The sequence below is a fragment of the Sinohyriopsis cumingii genome, chromosome 16 (genome assembly GCF_028554795.1).
Source record: "Sinohyriopsis cumingii isolate HCF-2022 chromosome 16, ASM2855479v2, whole genome shotgun sequence".
Classification (NCBI taxonomy): Eukaryota; Metazoa; Mollusca; class Bivalvia; order Unionida; family Unionidae; genus Sinohyriopsis; species Sinohyriopsis cumingii.
Window position 1 is genome coordinate 76,194,954 of NC_142976.1, and position 22,795 is coordinate 76,217,748.

Sequence of the window (22,795 nt, forward strand, 5' to 3'; positions counted from 1 at the left end):
AGGTTTGATCTGTCTGTATGGTATTCATTGTTATTACATACTCATTTAATCTTACATGCAGGCTTGATCTGGTGTTGGATACAGCCGTCCAATCCATATTTCTGTATCACACACCCAGATTGGAACTTCTTACACATCTTATGAGGTGTCCATGTGTTGATTTGTTTGCGATCAAACTATTAAAAATCATAATTTCTTTTGAATATCATTCATACAGCAAAGCTAACAATATTTAAAAAATACAAAAAATGGGGTATGTAATAAATAAAAAAACCACATTCATGTTTTGTTCCAAGCTTGGGGAAAGAACTCATTCATATGACTTACAAATGTGTCTTGACCTCAACATATCTCTACACCATATAAAACTTGTTTTTTCCTCCGACTTGGAACAAAATGTATTTAGTATTTCTGTACTGACAGTATCTTATCAAGCTACTGTTTGATATTACATCAGTCTGTTTGATTTTACACACCTAATATTGCATTTAGTGCAATTCTATCCCAGTGACTTCCCTAATGGGTCTTCAAACTATGCACAGTATTCAACTGAATCCATGTTCCTTATCACTGTGACTTGTCTGCTAAGTGATTTACGTCACAGTATCCTAAAATGACCAATATCTAACAGGTGTACAAATCTGTACAGTATCTTTTTGTGACTGTTCAATGGTGAGCGGTTCACTTGTCAGTCTCCAATCATTTCCTCACTAGCATTTTCTTGAAAGCATTAAAATTTGTACAGTGTCTTGTGTCTGTGTTTCAATATATCACAGTATCTTGTTTTCAAGGTGTTCAATTACCACAGTATCCTACTGTGTCCTGGTCCTGGTAGATGTTCATAGATGTATAGCATATTATCATGTCTTTGGTCCATATCACAGTACAGAACTCCCTCTGAATCATACTGTCCTTGGAAGCCATAGAGTGTAACACCTTACAGCAAGACCACTTCATAATTAAGTAATAAATAAAATAAGCCATAGAGTGTAACACCTTACAGCAAGACCACTTCATAATTAAGTAATAAATACAATTCTGCTACTGAACAATGAATCATAACTGCTCCTAATAACAGGGACTGTGTTATGATGAGGGACCTATATTGCGTGGAATTCCATTATTACTGCCTCCTACTATGCCAGTCTCTAGCTGGTGTTCAAATATTTCCAGTATTTTGTGTCTGTTTTATAATAACCAATCTCTGTACCACAGAGCCATATCAGTCATATGTTCAATACATCAGTATCCTAGATGACCTATGGACAGGTTGAACTGTCATGCAGGCTGTCAGCCTGTTTCCTTTTGCTTGAGAACAAAGACTGCGTCATCCAACACATAGAAGGAATGATACATATCACCCTCACACAGATAAGGGAGTCTGGTAAAATGCTCAAGCTCAAATCCAGCTGGCTCAAAAACGTCCTTGACCAAGCTGACCACCTGCTCTTCAAATGTCTGCCCCTGTAAGTGAATGACCTCTGTTGGCTTATGGCCAGCTGTACCTAGTTAGAGAAAAAAAATTTTATACTAAAACAAGCAAGCAACTAAGTTTTAGCCCTCATAAAATTTATATAAAAAAAAGAAATAAAAATCCTTTCAAGTTAGCTTTTTGTGCGTGACAGAAAAACATTTTCATAAACATTTCTTGAAATTTTAGCCTCCACTGCCATACAAATTTTAATTTCAAGTACATACTCTAATTTGTCAAAACCTGTTACATAAAAAGATTTCATTTAAACATACCTTCTAAAACATTCTAGTTTTTTTAAGTTGCAAAAATTTTTAAACTGAATCAACTAAAATTTCATAAAATGTATAATATTTTAGAAGAGGTTCTGACAGCAATGTATGAAAAACAAGGCATGTATTCCATAAAAGTGAAGTGGCATTAAGGAGGATGGTCTCAACTTTTGGTTCTTTAGTCTCTTTTTATGGTTGCTTTTCTTTATGAAGAATATTATCCTTAAACTTGGACCATTTTCCAAACCCTCTGGATCCACATTTTAGAGTCTGAGAAAGACCCATCCATCACAAGTTTATCTGATTAAGAAGAAAATGTTACTCCTAAACCTCAGCTAATATAGAAATGAATACAATTCTTACCAATTTTGTAAGTGTCAGGTGAAGGATACCTGCAAATCTTAAACTGAACAAAAAGGAATATTATTCAAGATTTATTCTCCCTAGGTTTAGTTCATGTTTCCTTGAAGTTTAATATTTAATTTATGGTAATTATCTAAATTCTGTATATACTCACTTATAAATTGAGTAAATCTGAAAAGAACACAGACCTTGATCTGCCACTGCATAATGTGCTGGTAGGTCAGTGTCTATGTTGCTTGTTCTACTGATTACTCCTAGCAAACTGCATAACCCCAGATTTGCCAGCACATTATGTGATGGCAGATCTGGATCTGTGCAGCTTGCAGTTGGACTTCTAAGTTAGCATATATGATACCTCCATTATATACCCTCCCTCCATTTTTTACTCTACCTCTACAACATCAAACAGTCAAGCTTACTCTGTTCTACATAGGGTTCAAATGGTAGTACGACAGCCACAATAACACGTCCATTCTGTGACAGTGCCTTCTTCATGGAATGCAAAATGGACACTGGTTTGTCACAGCGGTCTAACAAGTTAAGACAGCCAATCAAATCAAATGTCTGTGATCCATTATCCCATTCATTCAGATCCAAAATCCTGGAAACAAACTGAAACAAAGTTAACAGGGGAGGACAAATCCACTATCATACAGCAGGGGATAAGTAAAAACGTTGCTAGATGAGATACATTTCTGCTACTTGCTTGTCTAGAATTTTAAAAAAAATTATGGTCAAAGATCAGATTTTCATGCCATTTCACAAAAGTCTAAGTTCCAGTTATGGATATTATATCATGACTTGTTCAACCCAGTGTAATGTAACAGTGAAATGTGCCAGAGCTGACGCTTTCAACACAAACTATTGCTTGAAGCACAATTACTACTGAAACACTATGTATATAACACTCTGTATATAACACTATATATACACTAATTACAGAGTACTGAACATTCAAACTTTGCTGATTTTCAAACAAAACCATTGAATCCAAAAATCTCAATCAAGTCTGTTGGTACACATGTCCGTCAATACACACAAATGTCTGTCAGTAAATAAACGTGAAATCGTTCAGTTAAACAAGTTCAGCTTTTTCAATGCAATGGATAACTAGGTCCACCCTTCACACATTGTCGTGCAAGCCACAATTATCCATTCTGTATGAATTGGCATGACTAATGAGGCTTTATGGTCCACTAATACAGTACACTGATCTTTAAATTTTCCCTGATGGTCTCCATTACCTGGCTATCACAGCAGTTGTGTGAATATCCTATCTTTATTTATTGTAAAGTTGTGTGGCTCAAGTTGGTTCATACACGAGACAGGCTCAAACAATGGAATGGAGTGATTCCTTTTGTTTTTCAATTCAGTTAGCACCTTTCCACTCTGATGGGTTCAGAACACATCAAATGTCGACACTATTTGCTTGTATTAACCAAGGGGCAGCGAAGTCACGTGTTTGGTTCACATGTGGAAAGATGACATTATCATAAACATTGGGGATCTGAGTTGAATTTACCACTCTTAAACCACTATGTTAATGACATGGTTATCCGAAAGTAATAGAAAGTGCAACTTTTTGGACAGTATTTCCAGGAAGAGATCATTCACATGTACTTTAATTACCAATTAGCTTAGAGTTTATGAATGTGTCAGCTCCCTCTGATGTTGAGTGCAAGTGATTGATCTTAAAAAGTGTTCGATGAACATGTAACTGTTGTTGCTGTTGGCATAGTTTTACTCTTTTATTTTGGTATTTGTAGAGGTTAAAACACAAAATTAAATCACTAAAAATATGCAAACATTGACAGGCAGAAACATGAATTTATGTACCCACAAAAAAATCTTTTCTACAAAACCATGAAAATTGAGACCAATGAAAATAAATGACACTATTGAATACATTTTGTTCCGAGTTTGTGGAAATAACTTGTTTGATATGGTGTTGTTTCCTCTGAACTGGAGTAAAACAGGCATCTTCTTTTTTATTTACTAATGACCAGTCACCCAACTGTGTCAGAAAAAGATTAAACTGCAGACCTGTAACCCTTCTGTTGCAGCCTCTTTAGCATGGGATGTGAAGCTTCTGTTGCATATACAGTTCTGAAATGGACAGCCATTTGTTCTGTCACCATTCCATCCCCTGCACCTGTACAACAAAAAACACTGTTAATCTTTACTTATGTAGTTCAAAACATAATATGTACTGAAGATTATCACATGCTTAGAGCTTAGCTCTACTACCTTTAACACGGGTACTTGTAAAATGCAGGACTGGAACAGTACACAGATGGTGTGTCAAGCTTGCATAACAGTAAACACAGAAATTATAAATATATAAAAAAATTAAATGATTTATAGTATATCATAATATGAAAAGTATATATAATTGGCAATGGGTGAATCAAATACTATAGAACTTTACAAGAGCTGTAATCAATTGATGCATCACAAACTCCCCTGCTTAATACAATTATGAAGTCAATAACTCATCTCTGCAGAATTTTTTATTATTCTTTCTTCCACTTTAACTGTTTTATCCCAAATTCCTGAGGCCCCTTCCTTACACCAAGTACAAGCCATCCACAAGGTTTGGTCCAGTTGTTGGATACAGAACTAATATTACTGTGCAGAAATGATTTTTCTTATTTTAGCCACAATGACCTTGACATTTGGGCCTACAGTATGTGATGCAGAAAGCTGGAACATGACCTTTGTGACTGAAATTGATAGGCTTTTCCACACTCTAAGAATAGCCATCCACAAAGGATGATAACTATAGATGGTGGAGAGCTTCAGTTATTGCACAGTCACCATCTTTCTTCTTTCTGTCACTGACCTTGACCAATGACTATTTGATTCCAAAACTTATAAGTTTCTTCCTCACACCAAAAGAAAACCATCCAGAAAATTTGGTAACTATTTATGGCTGACAACATCATACCATAATATGATCAACCTAATAAAAAGTCAAAATAACTCAGTTTGAGCAAAATCAAATGCAGCACAGTAAAACCTGTCCTGAAAGACCACTTCTTCTGCCAAAAATACTGGTTTCCCAAGACATGTCATGGCACCAAATAATCAATAAAAAACATGCATGGAGAGTGTAGTATCTCAAGATAGTGGTCTCTCTAGTTGAGGGGCACACACCATTTCAAAGAGGCAAAGAAAAATACCAGACAGTACTTGACACGCTAGTGGCAACAAATTTTTTTTATATCTATTTATCGGATGTCTGCAGTGTGGTATCATCTTTACCTTGGATGTATACATTACTTTAATAAATGCAATATTAAGTACTCAAGTAATCCATACAAATATTGTGCTCAAGTAATCCATACAAATATTGTGCTGCACATTACATTGTACAATTCCTAATTTTTGCAATCATTTAACTTTAGTGTTTACTAATTATCTACAAGTTTTAATTGTAATAATTCCCACTGTTTTCTTTAATATTTTTTTAAAAACTAATAATTCATTGATAGGATAGTTTGCTCATTTATAAAATTTCTGAAATATCTTAATCCATCTGGTTAAATAAAACTATGATTTCTATTGATTAAGTTTTGAGTAAACTGCCGTCTTTTACAAGAAAAGTTGTATTAAAACCCGAATCAAGAATGCCTAAATCTTCAGGATCTACTCTAGGAAGCACACATGTTGGGCTAAGTTCTCAAAAATTCGCACCAAAAAATCATCCAAATGAATGAAAACTGTTCATTTTTTGAAGCCCTTCCTTTCTTTAAAAAAATCCCTCCTATATTCAGATAATTATCCTTGTGTGTGTGTGCATGTGTGTTATTTCTCCAATAAATTTTCAGTTCTAGAACTGAATGAACTCTTGCTATAAAATAAGCAGTCAACATACCAAGATCAAGCATGCTTTCTCCACGCCAGTTAACATCAACATTCAGCAGTCTGTGTAACTGGGCTTTGGAAAATACAAACATAGACCCTCTGCCTAGAAGCCTGGGTAGAAAATGGTTTAATGCAGCAGAATGGAGAAAAGAGAACAAGATTTCATGAATGATAAAAGACTACACAATCATTAAGCTAAATTTTATCTGGATCGACAGATTGCTAAGTCAAGTAAGCCGACAGAGCTACTAAATCAGCATTTTTCATACAAAATCAATGGAAAATATGACAAAATATTTGTCAGAAATGGTATACATAAACCTCAAGTACCAAGAAAGAAAAGTATCATATAGGCTTATTTATGCTTAATCTACAACATTATTAATGAAAAAACATCAAGCGAGACATTACACTAATATTTAAATAAGAATATCTTGCAGATGTTGATGGTCTACAGTCTGATTAAAATTTCCATGAATTCAAGATAAGACCATTACTTCTTTTTAACGTAATATTCTTGGGAAATAAGATTTTCAAATCAGCTGATATGGTAGCCATACTGGACATAAATGCATAATAAAGTTGATATATTTATAAAATAAGAACAATTTAATATAAGTAATATAAGTAAAGTCATATTACCCGTTAATTGAAGTACTTGTCATGAACCAGCTCAGGATGGATTTCACAAAAGAATCTCTTATCTGTGTGAACAGCCAATCTGCTTTCTCATAACAGTTGTTCAAGAACTGTGTGGTCTCATTGTCTTGTTGACACTGGATAAACTTGTTGCAAATGTCCACTGGAAATTTACTTGTGTCCACACTGTACCACTGTTGTAAGAGTAAATACTTGAATTCAAGTCGAACATGAAGAAAAAATCTGGGTTTTTTTACATTGGAGTTGCAGAAATGGATGGACAGATTTCGTTAATAGTGCCATGAAAAAGTACCTGAATACTGAAATACCTTTTAAAAAGAGCCATACAATAAAGTTACCACATGAAACTGATGGTGCATTCAGTATTTTTCTTTCATAATGGGAATGCCTGAAATCTTCCTTCATCTTTGCTCCATAAAAGTAACAATAATAATAATAATAATAATATAATAATAATAATGACCTTATTTAAAGATGGTAACACAATTAGCTAAGAACTAATCTACCTTGAGGCCCTTATACAAAGGAATTTATTTATTTTAGTGCATCTCTGAAGCCACTGGATATATTGGGTTTGGAAGAAGGAAATAGAGTGGGCATTTCTAATCTCAACTGGAATACTATTCCAGAGTATTGGAAACTTCTTTTAAATAACTCCTTATTTGGTTTGGGAATTTTATACTGTTTGGTAGACATGGATTGCAGGTGGGGAGTATTACCAGGTAGCCTATACTGGAATAGTGATTGTAAATATTGAGATATCCTGTACATTAATTTGGCTTTTCTCAAACAGATTTGGTCTTTAATAGGTTAATATTTTGAACCTACCAGCTAAATTTTCCTTGCTTTCTTTCTGGATTGATATTAGCCCAAATGCTCTTTTTTGAAGATGTGCCAGCCTTGCTATGTTTTTATCATTTGAATTACCCCATACTGTATTACAGTAGTCTAAATATGGTTGTATGTAACTGTTATAAAATAGTTTTCTGTGCCTTTCATGGAGAAAATGTCTTATCCTACTGAGAAGCCATAAACTTGAATTGACTTTTTTACTGATATGTTTGATATGTTCAGTCCATGATAGGTTATTATCTACCAGAACACCAAGTAGCCTATCATGACAGACCATTTGCAAATTTGTATCCTTCCATGTCAGACATAGTTCATCACTATCAAGATTAATTCTTTGTCCTTCTTTGCCATGTTGAGATAAGTAATAGTTTTACCAGTATTTACCACCATGCCATTGCATATGCACCAGTTTTCCAGTTTGTTTAGGGCATTCTGTAAAGAAATTTTGAGTTCATGCTTTGTGTTTTGGATGTCTGACAATATTGTGTCATCTGCATAGAAATCTGTAGATGATATTGAGTCTCTTAGTAAAAGTGGTAGGTCAATAATAAATAAAATGAATAGTAATGGACCTAGAATTGAGCCTTGTGGTACTCCGTCTCTAATTTTTCCAGGTTCAGACAGAACATTATTTATGTAAACACATTGTGTTCTCTCACTTAAGTAAGAAGTAAACCATCTAATTGTTCTTTCATCACACTGGTAGATTTTCAGTTTCTTCAAAAGGATTTCATGATCCACCATGTCAAAAGCTTTCCTGAAATCTACAAATACAGATCCTATTATTCTACCTTGGTCAAGTGCTTGAAGTCATTTATCAGTTAGGGAGATCATGGCAGTCTCACAGGAATGTTTCTGTCTAAAGCCTGATTGATTAAGTTGTAACAGCAAGTGTTTGGTTAAATATGACATGAATGAGTCATGGACATGTTTTTCAATCAATTTTGACAATTTTGGTAGTACTGAGATTGGTTGGTAGTTATCAGCATCATCCTTAGAACCAGATTTGTGAATAGGAGTTACTTTTGCAGTTTTCCATACTTTGGGGACAGAAGAGGTTGCAATACTTAAATTAACCACTGATATCCAATCATTTGATGTCTTTGCTCCATGAAAGCAGCTACTGATATCCAACCAGTTTTTAGCATTCCCTTTGTGTCACCCTTCCTACATATTCTACCTTCACTACAATTGATCCATAAAACGCCAGAATTGATCTTAGATCCATCTTTGTGCTAACCAATCTAGAGTGGTTGCAATGGATTAAGTTATCACCATGAAATAGTTAATGGTATTATGTATTGATATTTATCTTTAAATAGCTAAAGAAAAGGTATTTGGACTGCATTTTCGCCAGAAAATAATTTGTTTCAAATAGAGAGCTTAATTTGCTAAAATGATTACTTGTCTATCATGTGACTATTAGTCCTAAGATTCAGAAATTGCAATTTTCATTAGTATTAAGACACTAAATATGACAAGTACCGATAAATGAACAAACTTATGATCAAAATATCATGTGTCTCAAAATCAAGGACATCATGGGGGCCATTTTATTTACCTGGTGCCATTAGGAACACATGGGGGGGGGGCTTGGGATTTTCCTGGAGTCAAAAGAGATCCATGGGCTGGGGATTTTTCCTGGTGTAATTAGAAACCCAATGCTAGAAACTTTCCTGGTTTCATTAGAAACCTTGGGGTTGGGGATTTTTCTGGCATAATTAGAAACATTAAGGCTAGGGATTTATCTGGCATCATTAGAAACTTGGAAGGTGGAGATTTTCCTGGCATCATTAGAAACCTGGTGGATGAGGATTTTCCTGGTGTCATGAGGATTGGGATTTTCACTGCTAGTTTGACTTTTATACCCTGTTACTTTAATGGTGCTGTCTGATATCTGAATCCTCCCTCAACTTTCCTGACCTTTTTCTCCTGCTTAATATGAATGACATGTCTAAATGCTGCTTGCTTCATAAATTGATGACATGAATACGTAATCTTAAAACTGTAAAGCAAGATAATTGCATTTTATTATGCTTACATAATGGTGATCATCTATTTTGTGTTGGCTGTCAACTAGCATTCGTTGATACATGGCTCTGGCTAGAGAGTTGCGTCCATACGACCCCAAATAAGCCATAGATGTCGCCACCTGATCAATCTGGCAGCAAATGAGCAGAGCAAAGGCAAGGGAGGTAAGTCCAGCTTTCAAAGATTCCAAATTAACCATGGGCATCATGTACAACAATCTACATTTTCACCTGTAAAGGAAACAAGGATTCTATAGAACATACTGGCACACATTTTTAAACTGAAAAAAACTTGAACAAAATAGAAGTTTAATCTCTCTATCTCTATCCAAATTCAAACCTGACCAAAAAACAGATTCAATCATTTATATTCATATTAAAACCATAATGTTTGTAGCACATATAAACAGTATCGGTACTCTCCAATTTATCTCACTCCAACCAAAACAATATATATGCCTACAGGCCAAGTTCCAAAATGGTATGAATAAACCCAGAAACCAATTTTAGTTGCAGATCTTAACATGTCTTTCATGAAAAGTATATGTGTATGGTTATAGGGTGGAGATCACAAAACTTTAAGAAATTCAGATTTTCTGAGGAGATAATGTTTTTCATCAAGATCCTTCATATGTGGAATACTGTGTCCCACCATAAACCCACATGGACTGCACTCAACATCATCCTGTGGCAAATGTTAGTTTTTCAGTAACCATCAAAAAATTACAAAAGGAAATAATTTTATATGTTTAGATATGCTGGAAATGAAAGGCATGAATGAAAGTGATTTTAGAAAACTACATTGAGTACAACTACTGTTTTCTATTCATATGTCTTTGTATGATAATCTTAGAAAATCTCTTATTAGTCTTTAATTCTAGAAAAAACCTAGCATATATAAATGTTGAGTTTATTGAAAGCTGAGGGTTCTTAAGCAATGAGAACACTGAGAACATCTGTTCATATAATACATTCCAACACAGATCATATTCTCCTGATGCTTTGCTCTCTCCACCTGTTATCTCCATACCGTATCTGTATTTTATGCTGATCATATACATGTGTACTGAACGACTGTACCACCAACAGTTGAACACATGTTTATAGCATATGTCAAATAAACATTGCTTGTTTATTTGAATAAGGAGGCCATGTTGAATCAGCAACCAGACTTAAAGGCAGATGTTCCATGAAATTATGTTTTTAAAGTAAAATACTTTCTTGGTTGAAAATTTAGGAAGTCATACTACTCAAACATTTAAGTATTTAATATCTCTCTAAATCCCTCTCTCTCACTCAGCAGTTTTTAACCTTTATGGACATCGATCCAGACTGTGTTTGTGATATTCCCATTTGGGACAGAAATTTCAAATTATTATGGATGATCTCAGCACACCACTCAAAACAGCATGGTAAGCCACTCAAAACAGCATGACAACCAATTCAAAACAGCATGATAAGCCACTCAAAACACTTTAGAAAAAATCTTATTAATTAAAAGATCAAAATCAAAAACTTAATGTGCAACATTTACAAAATGCACTCTGTTCCTATCATTAGAGTCTACTAATGACCGAATATGAATGGAGATATGCTTTATAAGACTTGTAAAATTTATCAATCTGCTTTTTCAAGACCATAAACAAGATGCCTAACAAAGTTCTTTATTAATCTAACTTTGAATAATGTTGTCAGAAACATCATTGTTATAAATAGTTATGCTCATTGCAGGACAACTTTCTAAAGTCTAATTAATATGTACATCACAAGTCTTTCTAATATTTTATTTTTTTCAAGATCACCAGTACAACATTGTATAGCTCATTGCTACTTCAAGCTTTAAATTGGTGAAGTTTTCTTACAAAGTTATGTATGGTATTTAACAGTCTGAGTAGTTCTAGTCTCGGAGGAACTTAAAGTTACAAGCATATCATTATGTACCCTTGATGTCTGCCACAAAGTAACACTGAGAATTATACAAATTTAGTTTTCAGTGCATAATATCAGCTATACTGTACAGCTGAGATTCAGAAAACATGTACATTAGCAAGATATAATAGAGATCCTTTTGAATGCTAGCCGCATTAGGTATGCCAACTGGGAATAAATGTAATTTTGACCATCGGTTTGAAAAGAATATGCCACACTAATGACTAACACCTTAGATTCAGTTATTCCCTCATTAAAGTCCATGTAAGGTTGATACGATATGTATGACAAAGCAGGAAAAAATCCAAAAGTTGGCATTGCTTTCCTTATTGGATATTTTCAATCCATTAAAAGCACAATTAACTTGCTCTTCAATTAGGACAGAAACAGGTTGCATTTTGGAACCATTGCAAAGACAGGAGTTTATTTTTTGGGTAAACAGATACTGGAAAGATAAATCCATTGCTGTCCAGTTCTATAATTATGGATGTCCTTGAGAAGAAGTTGGGCATAAAATGTGTTGGCACATCCATAAATGGAAACCCAGTCAATGGTACAACTTCATGAGCCAAGTATTAATATGATGGTGAACTAAGTATAGGACATAGCAACAAGCAAAACTGTGCAAAAGACAGGCTACAATTAACTGATCTTGGAGTGGTATAGCAGTGTTGAACATAGGATCCCAATGGCAGGTGTTTTATTAAAACCTCAAGTAATCCATAAAATCCTGATATATACAAATACCAGGTTCACTTAACGAGTTTCCCTATGAAATTATCTATTCTAGACTTTACTCTCATTTAACTTGATTGTTCACTCATTATCTACCGGCATTTATTATAATAATTCCTATTTATTATGAATGATTTATCTTTTCAGATTACAGGGATGGTCCTGGCTTTTAAAAAACTGTCGCCAAAGAAATCGCCAACCTCAATATTTTGTCGCCAATTTTCAAAAAGTGTCGCCAAAACAAGTAGTGTACATTTTTCCAAGTGTTAATTTAGTCCATTAATGTAACAGGCAATGAAAATTACAAAAGATGGGTTAGTTAATACTTTAATTACAACAAGCATTAACAAAATGTTACAAAGTGTTACATGAAGATCCGTCGCGAATGTAGGGCTGCCCACTTGTTGAATGCAGTTTCAAAGTCTAATTTTTCACATCTGTACATGCTGATTCTCATTAAATTCTCGAGAGATGAGATGCAGAGCTTATTTCTGATGTCAGTTTTTATGAGGTTCATCTTACTGAATCCACATTCACAGTCCACAGTGCTGACAGGTGACACCAGTAGTCTCTCAGCAGCCCCCCCCCCCATGGCTAGCTTCACAAAGCTTGTAGAGAATTGCTTCCTAAATCCCAAGAATGATCACTGAATGCTGTATAAATTTTCTCGACAAGAAAAATAGGATCTCCATTCCCACGAATGAAACTTACACGAGTCAACACCTGGCAATATTGGACCGTATATATAAGCATAAATTCACACCCAATTTAGGGATTCTTTCACTCCTGTATTTTGAGAAATAAATAATTATTATTAATTATGCAAAACTGTTTTTTTTTTTTATTTTTTTCTATTTCTTGTTGCGGAGTTTAAGTCTCTGCAGCCGTAACACGGGATTGATGGCAAAAGGAAAAGATCAATGAGTAAAAGGCTGCACTGGCGACAGATGTAATTGTGATTGAGATTTTTTCCATTTACTTTGTATTTATACACAGTAGTCGGTACTTCAAAGGTTATCAGTTTTCTATGAAGGTTCAGCAAAACTATTGGTATATGTAAAAAAAAAAAACACAGAAGGATTAGCCATACAATTAATTGTATCTGTTCTATTCGCGTCTTCAGAAGTCGGTCAGTTGTAGGTATAGTGCGGTAGCATGATTGACTGTATCGCAGCATACAGTACTCAGCCCAGATGTCAGCATAAGCAGATTATGATGTAACAATGCACTGTAAATATGGGGTTGTCAATACGAACAAAGGATCATTTGTGTAACAGATTGATTCCAATGCATTGCTTAGTCAAGTTTGTGGCTTCCTTTCGTTCTCCCTTTTAATTTATCCAGTCCAAATCCATGACTTTATGTACAAATTAAATAACCAAAGAGTATGTCGCCAAAAAAATCGCCAGATGGGATATTTTTGTCGCCAATAAGGAAAAAAATTCGCAATTTGCAACATTGGCGAAGCCCAGGACGATCCCTGGATTAATAATTCATTGATTAAATGCCAAGCTGTGCATTAATGTCTCCTATGACATTAATTTAACCTCAAAAATACACTGCACATGTGGCCCAGTGACTTTGTACATTAGGTCAAAAGACTTCCAACCTTTAGTGTTTTGACTGACAAATTTGTTGCTTAAAATGGAAATTAATTGCCATTTCAAAGTTTGTATCACCTTTAGTGACTCTGGCCATTGCAAACACCAACAAATGTGTGAACAGATGTGTGCTAAAAAAAATTGAAGGCAGATTTGTTAACTTCTCCTTCAGATGTAACACTGGTACATGTATAATAAATACTTAGTCCTACAATGTAAGACATCAACAGTAATAAATAAATACCAAAATACACATTAACGTGCATTACTCCAAAGAAAGTTGAAGGCATTTAAGAGATTTTATAGATGTTGCAGTAGCAAGAGTTTCTACCAAAAATGTGTTCCCGAGTATGTAAAATGATGACCACTGAAAATGTCCATCTAAAACCTTTGGCCAGCAAGGTCGTAAAAATATTTTAATTTTTTTAAATCTAAAACGTGAGTCTGTTTCAACTTCACCTGGTGGCATTGCACATAGTGTTTATTCACATATGGTAAAAGGGTACGTATCTCGCATTTATATTTAAATATATTTTTAAAAATGCCGATCGAAAATCAGGTGGTCCAAACATTTTTTAAAATTAACTATTTAGTATAAATAATTTAATGACTAAATAATCCGGGTTTCTTTGCACTTTCCATATCCTCAAACACAACAATACACTTTAATGGTTCAGTAAAAAAGAAGGGTGACATTAATATTACAGAAGTATAAGTAAAAGAATAACGTATACATTCTTAAAATCCCCTCTGTACTATTATCAATAGATTATTAAAGATTTAATATAATTAAAGGTATGTTACAGACTCGAAAATAAGATACATGCATACTTTCCGCATTCTTACATAAAATAACACCCAAAGCATTACATTTTTGTATCCATATAAAATAAAACATCATCTTACTTATAAAAACCGACACCTGTACCACATAAATGGACAAACATTTTATATTTTCCTTGCGATGCAGCAGTGCTCGACGTGGTAAGAAGTCTCAGTCTGTGAAACGATAGTTTCAAGCGCCTACAAAAATGATTGGGCATCAAGATATACTTACGGTTGTACACGGTGTGGCAATCGGCAAGTAAAACGAATAATGTGGTTGTAGCTCTAAAATCTCTTCCTTTTAATTTTTTTTTTTTTTTTTTACATTAAAGGTAAAATATATTTCAGGCCACAAAATGTATATTTACATAAATAAAACGTTTACTAGGAGTACATTTTGGTTGTCCGTATCCATCATAAATAGACCTCTTGTTGTTGGCATCCGTTAGCCTCGAGAGACGATGAAAGTGTGCCCATGAGAGATGTCCCGGTTGGTGATCGTGCAGCGTCTGCTGTGGATATATAGCCCAACAAGGTCGCGTTTGGTGTGTGTTGGAGCTGCTTCTTCCTCCTGTGGTAAGGTATCTTCGCTGACTTTGTAAATAGTTCCCAAAGCTAGCCTGTTAAGTGATAGAGATCACACTAGGTCAGTGTGTTTGTCTAATGGCGCCGTAAAATGGAGAAACGATCTGTTAAGGAAAGAGACTGGCTGGTGCGTGTTCTTTAGGCAGTGATATTGTTATAGGCTTCAGATGTAAGGTTAATGACCTTGTGATCTTGGAAAAGATTGTAATATGTCATTCTCAGGAAAAGTTATTGGGAGGATAAAAAAATCTGAGAAAATCTAGAAGTTATGTTAGTATATGAGAGTCCGTTGTAAGATCTAGACCGTATTGCATGCTACACAGTTTTGGTTGCAGCGATGGGATTATTTTTTTTGTAAAGTAGCTGCAAACCCTGGAAAATCTTAGGAATAAATTAAAATGGCGCAATCACAGACAGTCTGGTCAATGATGGGTGCACAAGAAAGAATTATTAATGAAATTCGGGAACGTGAAATAGAAGACAGTATACGCAGGACTATCGTAATTGAACATCAAATAACGCCATCGAGACCCCGGGAAAGAAATCAAGCTCTCCAAAGAAGATTAGAATTTTCAGAACAAAATAAACTGAAACGACCACTTGTAACGCCACAAACCTTCGATGGTACCACACCACTGATGGACTTTCAAGCGCATTTTAGTACGTGTGCTGCGATAAACAAATGGACTCAGGAAGAGAAAGGGCTTTATCTAGCAGTGAGTCTCAGGGGTCAGGCCCAACAGCTACTGGGATCTGGAACTCAAGATTATGACAGGCTCATAGATTTGCTAGAAAGAAGGTTCGCGCCAAAAAACCAAACGGAAATTTCCAGAGTACAACTAAAAAGCCGCCTTACAAGAGAACATGAAACACTCCCAGAATTGGGACAAGCGATATGCCGTCTCGCTTCCCAAGCATATCCCAAGGCGCCAGAAGAATTACTCGAAACACTGTCGAAGGAGCAATGTATCGATTCTTTAACTGAGAGCGAACTTAGGTTAGGAATATAACAGGCACGCACTAAAACCCTTGATGAAGCAATTCAGATTGGAGTAGAACTCGAAGCCTTTAATAGAGCCGAACTTCAGCAAAAGGATTTGAGAAGATATGCCTGAACCGTGACAGTGTTTGATGTAAGGTTAAGTGATATCCAGGGGCTTAAGGGAGAAGTTGCGCAACTCAAGACATTACTAAAAGATTTGAAGGCAAAATCTGCAAGGAAAAACGAAACAAAGGGAAGATCTTCTTACAAGTGCGGAGAAATAGGGCATTTCAAAAGAGGCTGTCCAAAAAGTAACCCCAAACGGTCGGAAAACTTGGGTGGGCCTACCTCCAAGGGCCAGGGGTGGGACCGTGATTCCAGGCCTAGGAATATAATTGGACTTCACAAAGGACAGTGGGGATCAAATTTTAATTGTATTAGGTTTGTAAGACAGTCACCCACTGGCAATCAAAAACAAACTGAGCAAGAGAGAGGTCATGTTCAGTTCAATTTACATTATGTTCAGCAAGTTTGCATTATGAATACATAAATCTGCATCATTTAGAATTTATATCTGCATCATTATTTAGCATTTATATGTACAGTATCACATGCTTCTTTTACATACATAGAAGATCTCAAATGGGTAATGATTTAATAATGAATTTATGAAACAAGTTGAATAACTTCCATTTGAGATTCTGTTTATCACATAGTTTTTATTTTAATGGAAATGGTTTAGAGAGAAAGAAGAGCTAATTTTGTTTGTTGTGTGTGAAACAAAACAGTCCCAGACACTAGTTGAATTAAGAATTCACAGTACAATAACTAGTAACATTTTTCAACACTGTATCTGAGACGGAAATTTCTGTGATGTCACATAGCTGGCTTGGGTTAGCTTAGATCCAAAATTTGCATAAGTTTTGATGAGAATGTTTTTTTTTTATACTCAAGTGTGCAAATTCCACTACTATGGATGAGGTCTTGTTGACAGAAGTAGGATTCGAGTTGTTGGATATTTATGTGATGGGATGATTGATACATGCAGAAATTGTACTCAATCTAAAAATGTTGTCAATTATAGTAATTCCAGATGTAATGTATTTGTGACCAGATATTTGCATTATTTGATTTGGAACAATGCTTTGATTGGCTAAATTCATCAGTTGGGACACCGTTATTTGTCCACATTCTTATCTAAACTGGGTAATGCAAGTTTCCTCTGACCCTTCCCACCCATTTTAGATATTCTGACATTTATGTTTGGGTAGGATCAGAGTCAATTGCCTATGGAAAAATTGGAATTCATAAAGTGATATGTTAATATGTTGACATATGAAAAATATTAAACTGCAGACTCTATATGTAAAGTGTAACAACTATGTGACAGATGTCCAATTTCATTCATCTATCAATCCTTTATTTCACACGACACTTTCCAAGTCTTCACATCCATCTTGGAGTCAATATCAAGGTCAGTTTTGCATTTTCTTATGCATACATGATATTGTAAATATTTGAATAAAGTTTCAGCAAATAGGGAATAAATATTTATACATGTATTTTGAACATATAGTTTCATTTTAAATGAGGAATCATGGTAACTCTGTAATGGTGGACTACTAATCCATGGTTGCAGGTTTGATACCTAACAAAGCCATTCTGAGTCAGCTGTCTGAGTGTGTCCTTAGTAAAGACACTTAGGTCCCATTTTGTCTGCATGATATAGCCAATCATATGTTATAAGTGCCATTAAACTAACCAACATTTTTTTAAAACTGTAATATTTATAAGTATCCAGGATTTGTGGACTTCCAAGTCCTAACATGGCTACAGGCAGTGAATGAGTAGGCTCCTTGATAAATATTATGCTGGCCAATGAAACTGCAGGACTTTGTGGTCCAATTAAATGTGTGTGTGTGTGATTTGGATTTTTAATGTAGCTTTAGCAATTTTTTAGTCATATTACTACATATGTCTAATACTGTAGCATCATGACTCAGGCATGTAGCATCATGTCTCAGGCATGTAGCATCATGTCTCACCCAGTCATATCATCCTGACACCAGGCCAACCAGTTATTATACTAGCCTCTTAATGCTGAGCACCAAGTAAGGCAGCTGTTAGTACCATTTTTACAAGTCTTTGGTATGACTCAGCTGGGGTTCAAACCCTCAAACACCCACATCCAAGGCAGAAGGTCTAACCACTTAGGCCACCAGAACGGTCCCAATGAAATCTGCCAAGTTTGTCAACTCCCACAATTGTCTTGTCAAAAACTTATTTGATGCTTGTCATGGATTTCAAGGTGACTATGTGTTCATAAATCACAAGGTTTCTGTTACAGGTGTGTTTGGAAATAAAAGGCACATATCTATAATGATTAGCAACATGGATTTGCCTAAAAGCATGATTAATGTACTAAAACATCTACCATCCATAAGTAATCTGTTTTCTTTTGTTTTCATGTCATTTTCGAAGACCTATACATTCTGCTTGGAAAAAAATTGCATGCTATAAATAAGTGTTCTAAAATCATTCAAGTGTGTAAATGAATAAATCTTGTGAAGCTTTCATTACTGTTGATGAATAAAACAAAATCCTTTTTATTGTAAACAACATAAAACAATAACGAGAGTTATTCCATTATTTAATTTCAACACATTTTGAACTTTTGTTGTGATATTACAGTGACATTTTTGGGCATGCTCAGATCACTCCAGGGAAACTTTGATTTTCCATTCAGCTTATATTAAATCTGTCATGTCCTGCAATTAGGTCATATGTATGTACTAAATTTTATGTTTTCCTGGAGTGGTTTTTGAGCAATCTTGTTAACCAGGTTCTCTTGATGAGAGACAAACATGGTGACAGAAAGGACAAAATTTGGCATTGGTGAATACAATGGGTGACCAAGCACCAGTACTAAATACATGATTCTTCCTAATTTGATGGCAAAGCAAAATTGACTTCTTCTCCACAGCCAAATGTAGCACGATGATGAACCTTAATAGCATATTTATGTAACATGATGAGGCCTTTTAATGACACAGTCAAGTAGCATGAGGCCTTTTAATGACACAGTCAAATAGCACGAGGCCTTTTAATGATAGTCAGGTAGCATGATGAGAAACCTTAATGACAGTCAAGTTGCAAGATGAAGAACTTGAATGTCACAGTCAGTTAGGATGATGAGGAACCTAAATGGCACAGTCAGGTAGGATGATGAGGAACCGTAATGGCACAGTCAAGTAGGATGATGAGGAACCGTAATGGCACAGTCAGTTAGGATGATGAGGAACCGTAATGGCACAGTCAGGTAGGATGATGAGGAACCGTAATGGCACAGTCAGGTAGGATGATGAGGAACCGTAATGGCACAGTCAGGTAGGATGATGAGGAACCGTAATGGCACAGTCAAGTAGGATGATGAGGAACCGTAATGGCACAGTCAGGTAGGATGATGAGGAACTGTAATGGCACAGTCAAGTAGGATGATGAGGAACCTTATGTCACAGTCTAAAAACAACAGACCCATTCTTCAAATTAGTTCATTTAATTGACTGTTTTAGTTTTGTTGTTGTCAGGATGAATGCATTTGTGATTAATTATGTTACCTAAGGACAATTTTGAAAAAAAATTAAAACATTGATCTTTCAACATTTATTTTTTGCAAAAACAACATAAATAATGTTGGTCTATGTTTACATTAAGCAAACACATATACACACTTCTCCATACAATCATATTTATAAAACTGCAAAAGATTCAAATGTTTATATCCAAGAGTGGTAACCATGATAATGTACAAATTTAACAAGAAATATTCCCTAAAACAATTTCTTATCATGTCTTTTACCAATCTGACAAAAACAATAGTTTCTGGCACAATACACAAATTTCTCATTTTGTGTAAAACTGGAGAAACTTTATTTTTTTTAAATCAATGCCAAAGTTCATACAGTAAATTTAACTCATAACTTTATGGGCTATTTTTTTTCTCCATGAATTGTTTTTGTTTAAAGCAAAGGCTACTCATAATTATTTACTAGTACAAGAATATTAATCATCGCTGTAAGTCTCTGGCCCTTCATTACTGAAGGGTACAAAAACTAAACCAACAAAAACAAACAGGCCATTCTACTTCGGCTTAATTTTATTTTGGTCAAAAACAAATTATGCAGAGTCATTCCAGCATTACTGTTCAATCCTTCTCAGAAGAAAATAGCTGGCTATCGTCCAGCTAAAGAATCAGCTGTCCTTAAGATTCAACCATATTTCACATGCCCTCTGCTGCTTATGTCACAACTTGGCAAACTCCTGTGTGGTCATGTCTACATCTGGGGGTGGCTGAGCATCACTAATCTGTCATGGAAAAATTTCTTTTATGAACTGTTTGGTATAAACAAAATTAATAAATGACATGCACTGTAATTGACTGTTTATCAACATGGTGCACACAACGTATCCAAGTAATTCAGCAGTCATGTAATATTGATGATAGCATATCAGTACATTTGCTTTCAAATTAATGCCAGATGTATTTCATATATCATGATTACTGTAATTTATTATTTTATTAATTTTACTGATAACTGATTGGATGTTCAAGTGATTATACATAACAAGATTAATTCTTATGTTCAAATGTTGATAATTATATTCAAATACTAAATCCATTTTTTCTTCAATTTCTTTTTTATAAAGCCAATATGGTACATTTTAAAAAAAACACATGGTTTCAAATAGAAGATTTATCTAAAGTTTTTCCCTTCATTTTAATACATTAAGACCTATACCAAGTTAGATTTTAATCGATGAAATCCTTTAAAGTAAAAAAAATGTCACTTAACCAAGGTCTTCCTCACATTATGCACAATGCAAAAATCAGTTTCAATCCACATAGTCCATTAAGAGTCATTCAGTGGAAACAAACTTTGCGATACACATGAATGAAGGACAGTGATGGACAAGATATAGCAGGGGCATAAAAGAGCTGCCCTACTGAGGTCTTCTCATCTAAAATTAAAGAATGTTAATTTCATTCTCACCTTGCTATTTGTTTTTCCATGCAGCTTTCCTTCATTTTTTGTCTTTACTACAGTACATGTTTCTAGCATGACTTGGCGGACATCAGTGATTTTGGTATCCACAACATCTGTTTTACTCTTGGTTTGGAAGTTTATCTGTCACAAAGAAAAAGTACATCTCAGTGTCAATTATCTACCCAAAGCTAAGGCTTGACTATGAAGCTACTTTATGAATTACTTCAATTCTGCTGAAGGAAAATAAAATGTTTTGTATCCCTCTCAATATTTGTTATTCACCTTCAGTCAAGTGCCTTGCAAATCCGAGCTCGCCTGAACCAAACTTGAGTTTGTCTGGGGAGACAGACAAGTGGATTTGTATATATCCCTGAAAACTATTTAACAAGTCTGATTGAAGTCCAATCAGAAAATATAACTGCTGGAGTACTGACATGTTATTAACATTTGACTCATTTTCAACTGAGATCCTAACGATATAATCAAACTTCAGTTTGATCAAAGTAATACTAAAATCATCAGCTAATCAGATGCAAAATCACCAAACAAATATGCACATATTTTGCTGTTAATAAAAATCACCTGTCATCTTGATGATAGTAACCTATTTAAAATCGGGTCAAAAATACCATCTCTTGAGTTATTTAATCAGATATGCAACAAGATTGTGCATAAAAATTCTCGTTGAACATCTTAATGATATAAGCATGTATAATGTTTTTTAATATATAAAAGTCTGGTCATAAATAGTCAATAAAGCGCTGACAAGTTCAGCCAATCAGATGCAAGTTCATTTCACTAATATGAACGAATCTTGCTCATAACTATACTCATGTGAGATCTTCATGATTTAAGTCTATTTACCAAATTTGATTAAAATTGGTACAGAAATAAATCTCTAGATTGATAAAGAACAGTCAAACAGATATACTTTTGTCAGTCACCTTATTAATATACTGCACTTTATCAAAGGCATGCGAGACCAAGATCTTAAAAGTCTATATGCCAAGTTTGATCAAACAATTGGATAAGAAATATGGATTCCACAGTGGCAACAAATTCAGCCAGTCAGTTGCAAAAGCACCCATTCAGTATGCATGGTTGTCACTCATTATCAAAGTTGTCCAAGATTTTGATGAGATAAGCATGTAATCCATGTATAATAAAATAATCCGGACCATAAATATGGCTTCGAGAGAGGCAACTAGCTCAGCCAATCACATGAGATCACCTCATTACTGTGTGTCTCTCACACACTGTCAAAAATCTTGATGAGAGATAAACCCAGAGGTGATAAAAATTTATTATACTCATATAGGACAAGTGTTCTCAAAAAAATCATTGTCCCATTTCAATTTTCCCTGGTCCTAAAATTTCAATTTCCTACCTATGTTTGATGAGATGCATTTTAATCCATAGAAGAAGAAAAAACATTAAAAAATAATTTACAACATATCATTTATTCAAAGGGCTTAGACTTGGGATGGGGTAATGTCAATGTATGTTATATACTTTCTTGTTCTGATATGGTAGCACCAGTACATCCATCAGCAAGAATGGAAAGGAATTTACTGGAAT

General features: G+C 34.7%; 2 protein-coding genes and 1 long non-coding RNA gene across 6 annotated transcripts in view; 1 reads left to right on the forward strand and 2 right to left on the reverse strand.

Annotated features, from left to right (window-relative positions):
- LOC149780832 (protein-L-histidine N-pros-methyltransferase-like) lies at positions 1 to 15,067 on the reverse strand. 3 transcript variants are annotated; one of them, XM_089937895.1, is made up of 7 exons: positions 14,974 to 15,067; positions 9,527 to 9,746; positions 6,616 to 6,806; positions 5,984 to 6,084; positions 4,150 to 4,258; positions 2,526 to 2,707; positions 1 to 1,505 (listed from the first exon to the last, which is right to left on the reverse strand). In XM_089937895.1, exons 2-7 carry the CDS (start codon positions 9,722 to 9,724, stop codon positions 1,291 to 1,293), a joined length of 996 nt encoding a protein of 331 aa, XP_089794021.1. In that variant the 5' UTR covers positions 9,725 to 9,746; positions 14,974 to 15,067; the 3' UTR covers positions 1 to 1,290. The 3 variants fall into 3 exon arrangements, with proteins under 3 accessions (XP_089794021.1, XP_089794020.1, XP_089794019.1); XM_089937894.1 differs by lacking the exon at positions 14,974 to 15,067 and adding an exon at positions 14,726 to 14,798; XM_089937893.1 differs by lacking the exon at positions 14,974 to 15,067 and adding an exon at positions 14,687 to 14,811 and having other exon boundaries at positions 2 to 1,505.
- Positions 14,848 to 22,795, forward strand: part of LOC149780833 (uncharacterized) — a 16,955-nt gene continuing 9,007 nt past the window's right edge. Inside the window, exon 1 of the long non-coding RNA XR_016415152.1 lies at positions 14,848 to 15,181. This is a non-coding gene — a long non-coding RNA (uncharacterized LOC149780833). The remainder of the gene's footprint in view (positions 15,182 to 22,795) is intronic.
- The window catches only part of LOC149780834 (uncharacterized), a 10,818-nt gene continuing 7,843 nt past the window's right edge, over positions 19,821 to 22,795 (reverse strand). For both annotated transcript variants that reach the window (XM_089937897.1, XM_089937896.1), the window contains exons 3-4: positions 21,224 to 21,358; positions 19,821 to 20,537 (exon numbers count right to left, since the gene is read on the reverse strand). In XM_089937897.1, coding sequence (XP_089794023.1) covers positions 20,475 to 20,537; positions 21,224 to 21,358 — 198 coding nt within the window. In that variant the 3' untranslated portion in view covers positions 19,821 to 20,474. The remainder of the gene's footprint in view (positions 20,538 to 21,223; positions 21,359 to 22,795) is intronic.

Coding starts and splice junctions, on each gene's coding strand:
- LOC149780832 (XM_089937895.1), bottom strand. CDS start 9,724: ATGATGCCCATGGTTAATTTGGAATCTTTGAAAGCTGGACTTACCTCC. Junction 4,259..5,983: donor AGAAAGCATGCTTGATCTTG/GTATGTTGACTG, acceptor TTTGTTGTACAG/GTGCAGGGGATGGAATGGTG. Junction 1,506..2,525: donor TGAACCCTATGTAGAACAGA/GTAAGCTTGACT, acceptor TTCTCTAACTAG/GTACAGCTGGCCATAAGCCA.